This window comes from Nomia melanderi, chromosome 4 (assembly GCF_051020985.1).
Source record: "Nomia melanderi isolate GNS246 chromosome 4, iyNomMela1, whole genome shotgun sequence".
Lineage (NCBI taxonomy): Eukaryota > Metazoa > Arthropoda > Insecta > Hymenoptera > Halictidae > Nomia > Nomia melanderi.
Genome location: NC_135002.1, coordinates 2,368,107 through 2,382,793, shown reverse-complemented (window position 1 = coordinate 2,382,793; position 14,687 = coordinate 2,368,107). Strand labels below are relative to the sequence as shown.

Here is a 14,687-nt window from a genome sequence, read left to right as displayed (position 1 = left end):
ATCATTTAATTCAAATGATCCTGTTAATGGACCTTAGTGTATTTTTTTAAATAGTATTGGTTTTATTAGTTGACAGTATTCGTCGGTAAAAAGGTATAGTAATAAATGGAATCAGTAAAAATCTTCTGTATAGTTGGTATCGGCAGGGAAATACCAAAGAGAGTGGTAACGTAACCAGGATCAATAAAATCCTTGTTGTAGAGTCGCGCATGACGGAATTTATTTTACGAATTTCTTAAGGTTATGAAAGGAGCCCGTGTTAGAAAACAGTGTCACAGTGAACGTGACAGGTAAACAACGTGGTAAATTTATTTAACTGCGGAACAATGTTCGAGGGTGCCATAGCAGCATTCCTGAATCGGCTTTTGGGCAAATACGTCGAAGATTTGGACACCGAGCAATTTAACGTTGGTATTTTTTCTGGTGATACTTGTCTCGCCGATCTCAAATTGAAACCCGAAGCTTTGGTGAGATGCGATTCTGTATCCGAAATATTTATTCTAAATTTCATGGAAAATTACAGTAAAATTCGTTCTGATAATTCATTGTTTATAGTATCAGCTTGGTTTACCCATCAAGGTAGAAGTAGGACTTGTGGGAAAGATCATTTTGAAGATTCCATGGTCTGCATTATTTTCTCAACCTATTGTTCTTTGTATTGAGGTAGAAAATTAATGTTCTTATTAACTTCTATTAGTTGTCACGTGTTGTTATTGATATTTGTTTATATTTTAATTCACATTTTTAAGGATGTGTATATAGTAGCTGTACCTGCTGCTTACGGTGTTTATGATGCTGAGGTGCAAAAAAAATTGATAAGGGCAGAGAAGAAAAAAGTATTAGAAAATTTAAAGGAAGATGAAATTTATAGAACAGGTAACTTAGATATTTCGGATTATTTTGATCTCTTAACTGCTGCAGTGGATCTGTCAGACTGTTAGTTAATTATAAGTCAGTGCTAAAACGTAAATTGTAATTGTAAGGTACATGGAGTTTCAATGTTATAAGTCATACACAAAAGAAAAGACAGATAAATACAAATTTTGAGTGGTATGATAGGTTGTAGCATTTAAGAGTTACATATATATACGTATATGTATAGATAGTGTATGTATATAAATATGTAATGATTTTTAGAATTGTTTGATAACATATTGACGTCAGTAACAAAGAATTTTCAAATTACTATCAATAATGTACATATTAGATATGAAGAAAAGTTAAATGAATCTCTATGTGCTTGTGGTATATGTATTCAAAGTATATCTGTGATGACTACAAACAGGTAATGATTTCCTTAAATTATCTATTGGAGTTATTATAGTGAAACAAATTTTAGCAAATGGAAACCTGGTGTTTGTGGGAGTAATATAAATACAGTTTATCAATTAGTACGAGCAGAATCTTTAAGCATGTATATGGATCATGATACTGAATCTTCTCTAATGAGCAACAGGTGTGACTGGGATATATCCACTTTCTTAGAATGGAAAGAGACAATGCATAGATCTCTACAAACTTTCGGTGTTGGAAACAAGGAATTTCAATTTCGTATGTTCATACATTTAATTTCAATTCAATTATAAAATAGTTGGACTGTTTGGAAGAATTAATATTATCCTTATTCCATCACAGTTCTGAAACCATTCACTGCAAAGGTAAAGGTAATCATACATAAAGGAAACGAGGCACAGACATCTCGTATGTTAGTTGACATTGTTCTTCATGATGTTGCAATGCAAGTTACAGAGTTGCAGTATATTACTTTCTGTCATCTTTATGACTCGCTAGAACGTGCAATTATCAATAAGTATGTGACTTAATCTTTATTTCGTTTTACGTTAAATATATTCCTGCCTAATTAATTAATGTTTGCAGACCTTATATTAAATATCGTCCAATTGATATTGTGTTGAAGAATCCATCAGCTTGGTGGAAGTATGCCTACAATTCAATTTTAGAATATAACATAAGACCCTACACCTGGACAAGAATTATTGAGCATAGGAAAAACTACAGGAAATATAAAGAGACCTGCCTGCAGAGTTTACTTCGGCCAAATGATACAGAATTAAAGTTAGATTTACAAAAATATGAAGACTGTTTGACAATACTGAATATAGTAATTGCTAGAGAACATGCTAGGCAAGAGTTGCAAAATAAAACAATGGAAGAGAAATCTCATGCATCAAGTGACTCCAATTTGATAGAAAAGAATGTAAAGAGTGCAGGTTTGTCTAAAGAAGGGCAAACTTCAAACGAAGAAAGTAACGAAATGCGGGAAATGAAAACAATATCTCATCATAATGTTAGTAATGGACTAGGAAAAAAGATAAAATTAGAAAAGCTACCACAACCGATTGGTATAATCATAAATATTTATGAAGTAACAAAATAGATATATTAGAAATAATAAGGATAATTTTTTATTGCAGATTATAAATTTAATTTTACTTTAGCAAATGCTTGTTTGAGCTTTCTCAGTTGCAATGATAGAGAAATACTTATTATAACTATGACACAGTTTCTGACAAGTATTGAAATGCAACCAATTACGTCTGCTTTTAAAGTATCAGCTCGAGCAGAGAGTTTTGTAGTAGAAGGTGTTTCTCCAGAAGGCGATTTAGTGCCCTTAATTACCGTGGACAATATTCTAACAGGTATTATCATATTTTCTAACATATTTTCTGTATAAGTTATGATACATGATACTTATTTTTGTTTGTGTAGACAATGTATCAACTAACTTCTTGGCAATGGACTTTGAGAAGAACGAAGAAAATGTGGACCCAACTTTTAATGTATCTTTAAAGCTTGAACCCATCGAAGTTACTTATTATCATGTAATAACAATATGCAATAACAAGCACATAGAAATGTTCTTTTACTGTAATTCAATTTTGTTTCAGCATGCTGCTATGGAAATTATACAATTTTTCAAACTCAATGATGCAAATATTCGCACCACAATCTTGTGGATGTATAAACTATATGAGTATGTGAAAGGGAACGTTCTAGTTTTAGCAGACAATATCGTTTCGCAGACCTTACGAATTAGTTTCAAGATTGATATTAAAGGACCGTATATAGTATTTCCCGAACACGGATCAATACAGAAGTGCGTATTGATAATACGAAACATTTCTAAATGTATAATTGTGATTGAGTCTATACGTAACACGAAGGGATTTTAGAGGCGGACATATCCTTGTCGTGGATTTTGGTAACGTGAGTGTGTCTAACGAACTTCAGGCAACCAACCTGCAACTCGAGGATGCGACACTCATGGAATTAGAAGAATTACTTTATGATAGAATACATTTTGTATTCTCTGGTGCACAAATTTTATTCTGTCACTCAGGTATGTTTTATTCTCTGTGATTGTTATTTTCCATTCTTGCTATCCTTAACATATTACAGGAGATGACTGGAGATCGGCCAGAAAAAAGAAAGATTCTGAATTTCATTTTATACCCAAAATACAAGCAAATACAACCATTTCGTATAGTATAAAACCAGAGTACCATCAGTTACCAAGGTGGGTCTTTGTTGTTTAAGTAACATTAATTCACCTCATTGCAATGTTTTAATTTTTTTAGAACCAAGGTGAATGTTTCAATTTCAAGTATCAAGTTCAATTTGTCAGAATACAAAATACAAATGATCGTTAATTTTTTGAATTTGTTATTGTTGACATATCGACAAAGTTTTAACAAGTGTGATAATAATTGGAAGCAATATACTTCAGAGAGGAATTATGATGGGATCGTTATGTCGATAAAAGAATTGAAAAGAGTCCAGTGCAGTGTGTGTATGTTATCGATTGAGACATGGCAGAACAAATTCAGTCATGTTACTAAAGAACTTTTGACGAATAACGTACAAAAACAGAAACTTGATAGGTAACGAAGTAAGACTTAAATACTAATTTATAAGATGTACTTTCTAACACTTTAGTGAGTCACTGATCCTTCGGTTAACGTCAAGTATATGGTCGATAAAAGATATTTTATATTTGCAGGAGTGTAGTGTCTTCAGAAATCAGCGAAGAAGATTTGGAACTATTATCTAAAACTATCAATTTATCTGGATTTGATGATAATGTATCTCCATGTAACCACATTAATCTGTTACTGAGATTTGCCATTGGAGAGGTATTTGTATACTGAAATTTGTTCTACACAATATTATTTCGTTATTACGATATGAATTTTCTGAAGATAGTTTTCAATTGTTAGCTCTCTGTTCATTTGGTGAGCTTCAATCATGGAAGAGAAGAGCCCTATTTAAATCTGAGATTTAATGGATTGTATCTTGAAACTGCGCTAATGGTATACGGCCCTGCTATTCAATTTGGAATAGGATCTATACTTTTAGTGGATAAAACTAATGCAGGGGTAACAGGATCCTATTTGGAGCTAATATCGACAGAAGAACCTCATGAAGTTCTCGTTGTGTCATATCGTAAGGTATGTTAGAAAAAGTTCAGACCCATAATTAATTTATTCTTCTAAATATTTACATCTCCATAGGTGAAATCAAATTGCCCTGATTTTAAATCTCACTTTAAAAGCATTGAGAGATCCCTTGTCATAAATATTTTTAGTGTTAATATAAACCTTCATAGACCTGCGCTATTGAAATTCAGGGAATATTGGTATAATTTAATTAAGTAAGTATATATTAAATGTATTTACAATTTTAAATTAAAAATCATTTCTAATAACAAACACTTTGATTTTCAGCACTCTTGAGAAGAACAATCTCTTCAATTTCACAAAGGAAATATTCCGCAGTGTCCTGCAGTGGAAAGTAAAAGAAAATGATCCACCTATTCCTCCAGGTACGATATAAAGGTATCTTAATTCAGTGTGCAACGTTCTAACGTTCTAATTCTTCCTTAGGTGCTATTAAATTGAATTACTCTGCAAGACTAAGTGCCCTCGTTCTTAGATTCTGTGACAAAGACGTGGATTTGATGGAAATACAAGTTCTTGGATTGGAAAATGATTGCATTTACAATGCCAATGAAAGGATGGTTTTTCGTGCACATCTGAGACACTTGTTCGTCGAAGACTTGCAAGAGGATACTCTGTATTCAAAAGTAAATATCTTATTTAATGTTATCGATTATTAAAAACGCAGGCTTGCCATATATTTGAAAGTTAAATCATTTTGTATAAAGCTATTAACTACGGATGAAGATAAAGTACTTGACTTGAAATATGTGAGACACATGCCAAGACTGTACACGTGTCCTGACATCGATACTAAGCAGGATGATGTAATGTCGGATGGAACTTTTAAGTTTTCTGTTGGAAGAATCAACTGTGTACTTATTTCTAAAATATTGTACGATTTGAAGGTATAGATTTAATATATATTTTAATAATGTTCTTTTTTTAAAGTACTAATAATCATGAATAATTCGTTGTACAGTACTTTTTAACGCCGTTCGTCTCAGTGTACTGTATCCACTTGAAGAATTACTTAATTGATAAAATCACGGATACTATGAAAGAATTTAAGAGAAGCGCTACAAAATTACATATATTCATTGATGTACAAGGTCCTATATTTCTTCTGCCACAAAGGAAAGATACTCCCAGTCTTTTGGTTTTAAATACAGGTTGTGCTCGCTAGAAATTATTTAAGATTAATTATTTTCAAAATGCAATTATTAAGATCTTGATGTTCTTTATAGGTATTCTATCCGTGGAAAACTTTTTCAAAAAGGTCGATCAATCTAATGAAAATAGAACATATGGGAACGATGGGAATCAGTTGATAATTGATAATATCTTGGTGAAACTGAAGAATATGACTATTTCCAGAGCGATTACGACGCTTAGCAGAGACTTGGAGATTCAAGTAAAATTTATTACTTTCATTAATCGAGTACGTTCCACGTTCATAGATAATAAAATAATTCTTTACTTGTAGGAACCGATAGTAGAACCTATACACATTCACTTTGACATTAAAAGAAAAACTGAATATCGGAGCGCCATGGAGTTTCAAACATATGGATTGTTTAATGTATTAGGTTCTATGGATTTTGTGTACATTAATCTGAGCCAAAAAGATCTAAAATCTAGTATACTAGTGTGGAAGGACAATATTTCAAAGATTATTCTATTTAAAGACATGCACGAAAATGATATGCACTCCAATGTGGAAGAACAAGTGACGAAATCTAATCAAGACGATATGATGGTGAAGAAACTAGAAGATTTTCTCACTCATAACGAGAATACCATATGCGAAGTTAATGTGAAATTCACTCTAGAAGGACTGCAGTTGAGTTTGTTCCTGGATTCAGAAGAGGTATATAATATTATTTTTAATGGTTTCATTAGACATCTAAATGACTTTCTATTTGCAGGTACTGAGTTCACCGGTTCGTGATTTGAATCATGGTCTATGTAGGTTAACATTTGGGGAAATGATCGTTAGTTATGCGTTCTACAGTGATAAGAGTTTGAAGATGAAATTATCCCTTCAAAGTTGTATTTTACAAGACACTAGGAAGGACTCTCAAGCAATAAGAAAGTGTGTATTGTAAGATTATTTTATTTTATATATATATATATATGACATGATTTATTCAATTAATATATTTTTGATTCATTAAAGAATAATTCAGTCACCTGCAAGGTTAATAGGAGTGCATCCTGAGTCTTATATATCTGTTTCAATGTCACCTATCGTTGACATTGCATATACTCGTGCTCCTGCTGGAGAGACATGTCTCGATGCGCTCATTCAGGAAGTCAGAATGAACCTTTCTGTGCCATTCGTGATGCATCTGATAAGATACATCATGGACTCCATTCCAGCTGATCAGATTGAAGAAGGAATCGTTAATCATGGATATGAATGCAACAATCAAAAAACAGTAAGTATTTACTATTTACTCGAGTGAACTTCAACCGATTGAGCATTACAAGTATCTACTTGATAGCAGTAAAACGATTGTTCAATATACGTATATATGTTTTAAATCAAGAACAAGGATATTGCTAGTGCAGAAAAAGATAAATTAAAATATGCACAATACTTTAAGGAAGAACCAGGTACCCACTTATATATGTAACATCGTTGCCTTAACTGTAACTTTTAGTTTTTCATTTACCGTACAACAAGCATTAGTTAAAGGAATACAAATATTTTTAATGTTACCTTGCTACGATTGTACATGTAGATTGTGGTTTATCTTGGCTTTTAATATTCAGGTGCTTCTGTGTCTGTGAGAATACAAAAACCAGAGATTTTACTTTTTGGAGATTTGAAAGCAAGCAACTCGCACGTGGTTCTGTTGCAAGCAGAGGTTACAATCGAGAGCAGCAGGCACAGCTGCTCTTCGTCGATTGTTTGCACCTTCACGGATGTTCGCGCTAAATCAAAGAGACAAGGGAATTATGCGAAACAGACTCCTTATTGGTTACTGTGTCCTTGTGACATAGAAATTTCCAGAAAAGAAGAATCGCCAGAATTTAATGCCGATTATACTGTCACTGTCAACGCCATTGACATTCACGTCTCCGCGGAAATCATTCACACGTTTATCGACGTGAGTACCAACAATAGTTCTCATACTTATTTGAGTGTAATGCATGGCCGTTTCCAGATACTGAACGAGGCGACAAGTTTTCTGGACAGTATGCACTTGAAAGCGGAAGAAAAATCATTTCATCAAGATTTCAATGCACACTTCAATCTGTGGACGCCCAAGAAGATATCTAAAGTACCATATAAAAAGATTAATGATGGTAAGCATTTTTAAATGTCATGAAATTTCGCACAGACTAAGCATTTCAAATTATACCATACAGATGATCTGAGCCTGCTTTGCGAAAACAGTGACAAAGTAGTGACTTTTCACTTAAAGCCTGTAGCAATTTGCTTACTACTGGAGATAGAATACTCGGCAGAAAGGTTGCCTATGATAAAAGTAGAGAATATAGTTACGGTATCCATCAGTGATTGGTTCAATGACTTTACTCTTGAGTCCAGTATGAAATTCCAAGCGTTTTGTTACAATGCAGATTATAAAAGTTGGGAACCGCTGATTGATTTGTGCTCAGATGATGACACTAACTACAGGCCGTGGGAGTTAATAATAAAGGTGAGTGATTGTTGCTATTGACAGAAACATACGTTGCTTCTATTATATCATTGTGAGTTATACACAGATGCGCCACGGTGAAGCTTTCATGGTGAATTCCAACTGGACTGATCCGTACCAGCAAATAAAACAAGATGCATCAAAGACTAAGAAAAAAAGCTTGAGAAGTACTGACCAAGACTTCACGGATATGGTTTTCATAACGCCAGATCACTTAACTGTACCAAAACCAAACGGTACTTTAAGCACATTGCTTTAATGAAGTAAAATCAATACGCAAGTAGAATAATTATAATATTTTAGAAACCGAGTTGTACGCGACATACGAGGAAGATTCTGATACGGACGACGACGAGGGCCAGAAAAAGTTAACGAGGACATCTAATTACTTGTTCAACAGTAACAGCAGTGGAGAGGAAGACAGCGATAGCGATAATTCCAGTACAAATGAGGACGAAGGATTGGAATTAACACCGGAATGTAACGTGGATTCATGTAAGATTCCACTCAATTTCATGATACAATTATTTTCATATAATTTACTATTCACAAACGTTTAATTGCAGTTGGTCCCATTGGTCGCGAATCGATAAAATCCAACGACATAGCAGTATACACTACCATATCAGCGGAAGAGAAACTGAATCTTATAGTTACACCGAACTTGATTGCCGTTATGGACGTTATAGTGAATGAATTTCACCAAGCCAACAGTGGTATACCAATAGTGCTTCCCAATATTAAGAAACTGAATCTGCACAACGCTATTGGCCATGAAAGTCGAATAGAATTGCTTGCCTCTGAAGATGTAAGTACATGCAATAAAAATATCTAAAACATCAGTGCTTGAGTTAATCGATTGTCTTGTTTGCATTATAGAAAGACACTACAACTGTAACACGCGTTATAGCCAGCCAAGAATACCATAATATCAATTCGCCAGCGAGTGTTCCAAGCAGTCCAGAACCAGAGGTTCAATCTGTGGACAGTCCACAATGGGTGGAGAACGATATGGAATTCGCAGATCCAAACTTAAATTTGCAAAACCATGCGATGCCAATTAAGGGGATATTCCAGGACGACTCTTCCATTAGAATATACAAAACAATCACGGGAGAAATATTGCGGATCGTTTTTCATGGTATTGATTCTTCTCATTCTTTGCGTAAATGTACAAAACAGAAAGTAGACTTCTATGGAACTTTTTGTTCCATTCAGGATTCGAAGATGTGTCAGTATATTGTCCTATGAGACAAGGCTGCAACTTGATTCCGCTGCGACCAATTAGACACGAAATTCGATATCATTTGGTCATAGACTCTACAATAGATAATTACTTGCATCGCACGATTACCGTGCGGTCACCGTTACAGGTTGAGTATTCGATTTCAGTTCATCTGTTGCGATAATACCTTATAATGTAATTTAATTGCAGTTCAGAAACGAGACATCTTATGCATTGGGTCTTTATTATAAGAAATCATTGTTAGACAAACTGGGACTAACTTGCATCGGCGAACCAACGAACCCCTTTGATGACAACATTAGAATGACAATCATTGAGCCTGATTCTACTTACAACATTCCTTTATACATAGCTTATCATTTTCCTATACACATACTGCCTGCTTACTTAGAGTAAGTGCAAGTCTAAGTGGCATTTAAGGATAATGTGATCCTATTGTATAATGTACAATATTTATTACAGGAAGTATCACGTCAGCGAGGAAGGAATTTATTGGAAGGAACTGAGTTCGTCGACGAACGTCGCCAAAGACATTTGCTGCAAAATGAAAGAAGACGAAAGTCAGTCTGTATTCTGCGTGAAAGTTTCATGCAACGAAGTCCCATTGACCACAAGGCCAAGTTGCCAAGTGCCCAGTTACTTGATAAACATACACTCGCCTCTTATTTTCAACAATCAGCTACCATTTGTTATAGACATTAACATCCCCTCTATCAACTATGAAGTAAAAATTGAACCCGGGGAAAAGATTAACATGCATTCCCTGAATTGTAATAACGACATCCAATTTGTATTTAAGGTAAGCACGTTAATCTATCAGACGATATTAAGAATTGAGTGTTTTCGTTTCCTATGCGCAGATTCAAAACTATTTGGGTGGATACTGGACCGGTGCAGCAAAGTTGAACACTAATTTGGAAAGGAAATTTATTCTGATGACAGCAGACAGCGAATCAGACTCAACTAAACCTTTTCTGTTGAACATAGAATTGTGCAAAATTACAAGTTGGCACGTCGTTGTCCAGTCTCAGTATTGGATAATAAATAAATCTGGGCTGCCTCTGTACATTCAGGTACTCGCTTAATTTTCAAGTCCAGTTTTAATGCAGCTGTTTAACGACTTATTGGTTCCAGGAGTGCCATTCCCATATAATTAATGAAATTCCTGAAGAAGAGTTGATCATATTTTCCCAGAAAAATAATAAGAAGAGTACGGCCAGGCTAAAAGCCCATCAGTCTGAATGGTCCCAGCCATTTGGCCTCGAAGGGATCACCTCTATGTCTCTGATAGTATGCAAGGACACAGAGCGTGGAAGAAAATACAGAATTCTAACGGAAATCGAAAGTTCTCGTTTATCTAACTTCACAAAGATCATAACCTTCCTGCCTTATTTCTGTATCAGCAACAAAACCAAGAGAACTCTACGATTCATGGAAGAGAACGATCAAGCTGACTTGTGGAACGACCTTCTGCCTGGACAGAGCATGCCATTTTGGCCAGTTACAGACTCAATGAAGATGAGGATAAAGTGGAGGAACAGTCAATTGGTATCTCAACACTTTAACATCACTGATACAGGAAAGACGGTATTAAGAATGGACAATGGGGTAAGTAAAGTTATTTTCATGAACAATTCAGTGTATTCGGTATAATGAGAAAATTATGGTAACTTACAGTCAGCAGTCACCGTGGAAATAAATGGTGGCGTTAATTGTCCTTACAACATTACATTCCAAAAGTGCGTGGCCGGTGACATACCAGTAAGAATAGACAACTTCTGCAGTGATTTGTTTCTGAAAGTTAGTCAACACAATTTGGGGCAGGTGGCATTAGTGAATCCATTTCAAAGCCTTTTGTACACATGGGACGATCCTACGAAACCTAGAGAACTTAAATGGAACGTTTATAATAACAAGAAGACTGGATACGACGCAAAATTTGAGAAGGTAAATGTACATGTAACATATCACTTAAAGTCGTTCAAATCAAGAGCAATTGTTTCATCTTTAGGATGGGTGTGGACAAGAAGTTGTACCTCTTATAATCGTTGACGCGTGTAACAGTGTATCGTCGACGACGTCTTCGTACAAACAGTGTAACAATAAGTCAACGTGGCTGGAGACTAAATCCGCAAGTTTCAGTGGCAGCGAAAGCAACATCTGCGACGAGGATGTAAAATCACCCACGTCGAAACGCGATCAAACAGAGCAAACCGTTGTTTATTGGGTAAGCTACATGGAGAGTAATCAAAGGGTCTTGTTGTTCACCCAACACGAAGCAGTATTTTTGGAAGCGAAGAATATTATTGATCCTGAACCCAGCAAAAAGGAAATATTCATTTCCTTTGCTGGTATCGGTGTTAGCATTGTGAGTTGCCAATTATTATTTGACACCCACCGATTAACATTGTTTTAACGTGTGAAATGTAAATACAGGTAACAAAATCAAACACAGCCCTGAAAGAGTTAGTATACGCCAATGTGACAGACTCTGCGGCACACTGGGAACTTTATTTTGGTAGAAAGTGGAAAAGTTTGTCCTTAGAATTGAGTGCTTGGATAGAAAGTAAATATGTAAATTCTTGTAAAAAGGCTCAGTTAGACAATTTAATCGACGTAAGTTTGTGTCGCTCGTTTTGCACCACTTAAGAGTATCGGGGTATAAATATTTACATAAATGAATTTCTAGATTGATCTCGTTAAAATGCATATAACTAAACCGTTTTTTGGAAAACTAAGAAGAACTTACTCTCCAGGTATTTGGCTACATTGTAGGAAATCTATGACGTTAACCTACTTGCAGGGCTATATACATAGGATACAGGTGAGATTGTAATTTCGTTTGGCATTGCTTGATGACACGATGATACATTCGTATATAATTTCAGGTGGATAATCAAATCCGTAACACAACGTTCCCTGTAGTTCTATATTCAAACTTACAGAAGAGTGTTATCAATTATGCAGGGAATCCTAAACTGAAGCATTGCGTTGAATTTACTTGCTTGAAACAAAGGAAACTGAATTATAATGTTTATAAGTGAGTATTCGTTATTCGCGTACACCCTCTGGTCAATCTAGTACCATTAATTATAATTATTGATTACAGAGGTGTTTGTATTATAGTTAGAGAATTTGACTTAAACTTGCAAGAAGGTTTCCTTCTTTCCTTGATTGATTTAATCCCAAAGAAACCAGTGACTAAGTACTCAATCGCTGCAAAACTGAGAAAGGACGTTTCGAGCGTTCACATTTTGCCTTCTAACAGAAATAATAATGTATGTCATGACAGATTCGCAATTTTCTTTCACATTTATTACAAACAACTGGTATAATAATAAGGCTTTGATAATTACAGAGTTCAACCATTAAGAAGAAGAAGAATATAATAGAACAGATGTATATTTCTCCAATTCTAATACGCTTAATATTGTTGGCTGATACAGAAAGACCTAATATTTATAATATTAGCGATATCGCGGATTACAAGAATGTTGTCAGATTTATTTTTGAATACTCTGAGAGTGGAAGTTCTGAGAAGCACGCTGATTTCAGGTACGCATAGAATTATGTAAAATATTTGGTGTTTGTTGTGTGCTTCTCAGAGGCTAATGTTGTGTCCTTTGTAATTCCAGACTTCCTTGTTTTCAAAGAAACTTTATTACCGTTAACAATATGGAACTTCTGTTTGATTTGTCACGATCTTACGCAGCTCAGGCAATGCAACAATTTCTGGTTCTGATCCGCTCGACTACCGTTCTGGGGAACCAGTATGGGTATAACTTTAAATCATTAGGAGACAACTTTTATGAATCTAATAGTGTAAGTGAGAAGACTTTACCAATCAATGTTCACTGACATTTGGAAATTTTAATTATTTTAGAATATCTTACAGCTGATTCTATGCGGGGATGAGATAGCAGAGAAATTGAATCATGAAATGGCATGTCAATTGGGTTACGCCACGCCTGACTCTATACAGACATCAGCCTTTAATTTTGATTTTGACTTCCATGTAGTTCCAGCTAAGGTAACTAAAAGAGAAAGAATAGCATTGACGCTACTGTACAACAACGATCACAACATTTAACTACAAAATTGACTTCTAGACGAAAGAGCCATGCTTTCAAAATCAGGATGTACCTCCTCTGAATCCTTTGATTCGTACCTCGTTTTCTGCAGAGATTGAATTAGAAACTTCTAGCTTAGTGACTGCGTTTATAAATAGTAAGTACAAAAGCGTGTATCATTGAAACGAATCAGTAAGGAATACGTGTACTAATTGAACTTGTACAGGTATTCATCAAGAAGAATTGAAATACTTCTTCAGAACCTTAGGAAAGAAAACATCAATATTTTTTCATACTGAAAGTTCCTCCTTGAAGACTTACTCAAAAGTGATAGCAGATATTATAAAAAGGTATGAAACAAGTACATCCCTTAAATTGATCTCATTCATAGTCCACTGTACATTTCAGGGCACAAGAAATAGGTCATAAGTTTATATCTCGAATACGCTTACCACGTTACGTCAATCCGTATAAGGTAAACTATTGAATCATTGCACACATAAAATAACAAAGTATATCTTGTAAATGTGAAAATAATTTTTACATGGCAGGGAGTCGAGATATTCTCAGTACACAAAGCAAAAGGAATGCACATTCTAACTTTGATAAATAAGAATCCTTGCATGGACTCGGATACATACTGGGCGCATACTGCTCTATCTAACGATGGCAAACACATAGCGCTGGTCTCATTGCAGTAAGCATATCTAAATAAATGAAATTATTTACCTGCTCAAGATAATGAATACATTTATTCATTATTTTCTCATCGCTGTTCAGGCGATTGTACTTTATCGAGAAGGGAAGTGTATGGGGAGCTCTGAATGTAAAATGGACTTTGGAAACTCATCAGTTGCTATCACCTCCAACTGTAGTTAACAACAAACTTATCCTACATGTGAACAAGGTATTTTATTTTACGATATCAAACGAGATGCGAAGTGCGTGGTTCAAGCATCTTTATACGCTTGTAAGAGTGATAAATTCATCTTACCTGTAGAACGAAGGCAGCCTATCGCCCATGGGAGATTGGTATTTGGAAAGCGAAGCAACAGATATTCTGGAGTGGCTGTGCCAGAAAATAAATATAGCCATGATCTTGAATATGGAGAACGGTATATGTTCAAACCAAGTTGTGTAACTGGAACCCAAACTATAAAAGAAAGATCATTGTATATTTAAATTAATCAGGCACAATAAATTCTTCAATGAACGCAACACTTCCTTCTATATTGAAAACCTA

The 14,687-nt window shown here is 34.9% G+C and overlaps 1 protein-coding gene and 1 long non-coding RNA gene across 4 annotated transcripts; one reads left to right on the top strand and one right to left on the bottom strand.

Annotated features, from left to right (window-relative positions):
• The first annotated feature begins 77 nt into the window (after nt 1-77).
• LOC116428284 (intermembrane lipid transfer protein VPS13A) lies at nt 78-14,668 on the top strand. 3 transcript variants are annotated; one of them, XM_076366796.1, is made up of 53 exons: nt 78-93; nt 202-467; nt 556-663; nt 750-876; nt 1,138-1,285; nt 1,340-1,551; nt 1,636-1,810; nt 1,879-2,363; nt 2,436-2,660; nt 2,731-2,843; nt 2,910-3,118; nt 3,195-3,361; nt 3,421-3,538; nt 3,600-3,902; nt 4,022-4,154; nt 4,239-4,469; nt 4,533-4,672; nt 4,746-4,843; nt 4,905-5,104; nt 5,186-5,365; nt 5,440-5,629; nt 5,705-5,871; nt 5,944-6,327; nt 6,386-6,552; nt 6,637-6,898; nt 7,010-7,076; nt 7,236-7,573; nt 7,631-7,772; nt 7,836-8,128; nt 8,196-8,364; nt 8,432-8,623; nt 8,695-8,936; nt 9,008-9,269; nt 9,347-9,501; nt 9,564-9,766; nt 9,837-10,173; nt 10,235-10,447; nt 10,509-10,982; nt 11,052-11,321; nt 11,386-11,742; nt 11,811-11,990; nt 12,064-12,198; nt 12,263-12,414; nt 12,484-12,652; nt 12,733-12,929; nt 13,010-13,196; nt 13,270-13,404; nt 13,484-13,601; nt 13,671-13,794; nt 13,853-13,919; nt 13,996-14,141; nt 14,225-14,351; nt 14,445-14,668. In XM_076366796.1, exons 2-53 carry the CDS (start codon nt 327-329, stop codon nt 14,583-14,585), a joined length of 10,275 nt encoding a protein of 3,424 aa, XP_076222911.1. In that variant the 5' UTR covers nt 78-93; nt 202-326; the 3' UTR covers nt 14,586-14,668. The 3 variants fall into 3 exon arrangements, with proteins under 3 accessions (XP_076222911.1, XP_076222912.1, XP_031835580.1); XM_031979720.2 differs by lacking the exon at nt 78-93 and having other exon boundaries at nt 132-467; XM_076366797.1 differs by lacking the exons at nt 78-93; nt 13,484-13,601; nt 13,671-13,794; ... (2 more) ...; nt 14,225-14,351; nt 14,445-14,668 and having other exon boundaries at nt 121-467; nt 13,010-13,150; nt 13,258-13,398.
• Nucleotides 12,668-14,314, bottom strand: LOC143174439 (uncharacterized). The gene is made up of 3 exons (XR_012998413.1): nt 14,174-14,314; nt 13,268-13,408; nt 12,668-13,133 (listed from the first exon to the last, which is right to left on the bottom strand). It is a non-coding gene; the product is annotated as an uncharacterized LOC143174439 (long non-coding RNA).
• Nucleotides 14,669-14,687: the final 19 nt, after the last annotated feature.

Coding starts and splice junctions, on each gene's coding strand:
- LOC116428284 (XM_076366796.1), top strand. CDS start 327: ATGTTCGAGGGTGCCATAGCAGCATTCCTGAATCGGCTTTTGGGCAAA. Junction 5,366..5,439: donor AAATATTGTACGATTTGAAG/GTATAGATTTAA, acceptor TTCGTTGTACAG/TACTTTTTAACGCCGTTCGT. Junction 8,937..9,007: donor AATTGCTTGCCTCTGAAGAT/GTAAGTACATGC, acceptor TTTGCATTATAG/AAAGACACTACAACTGTAAC.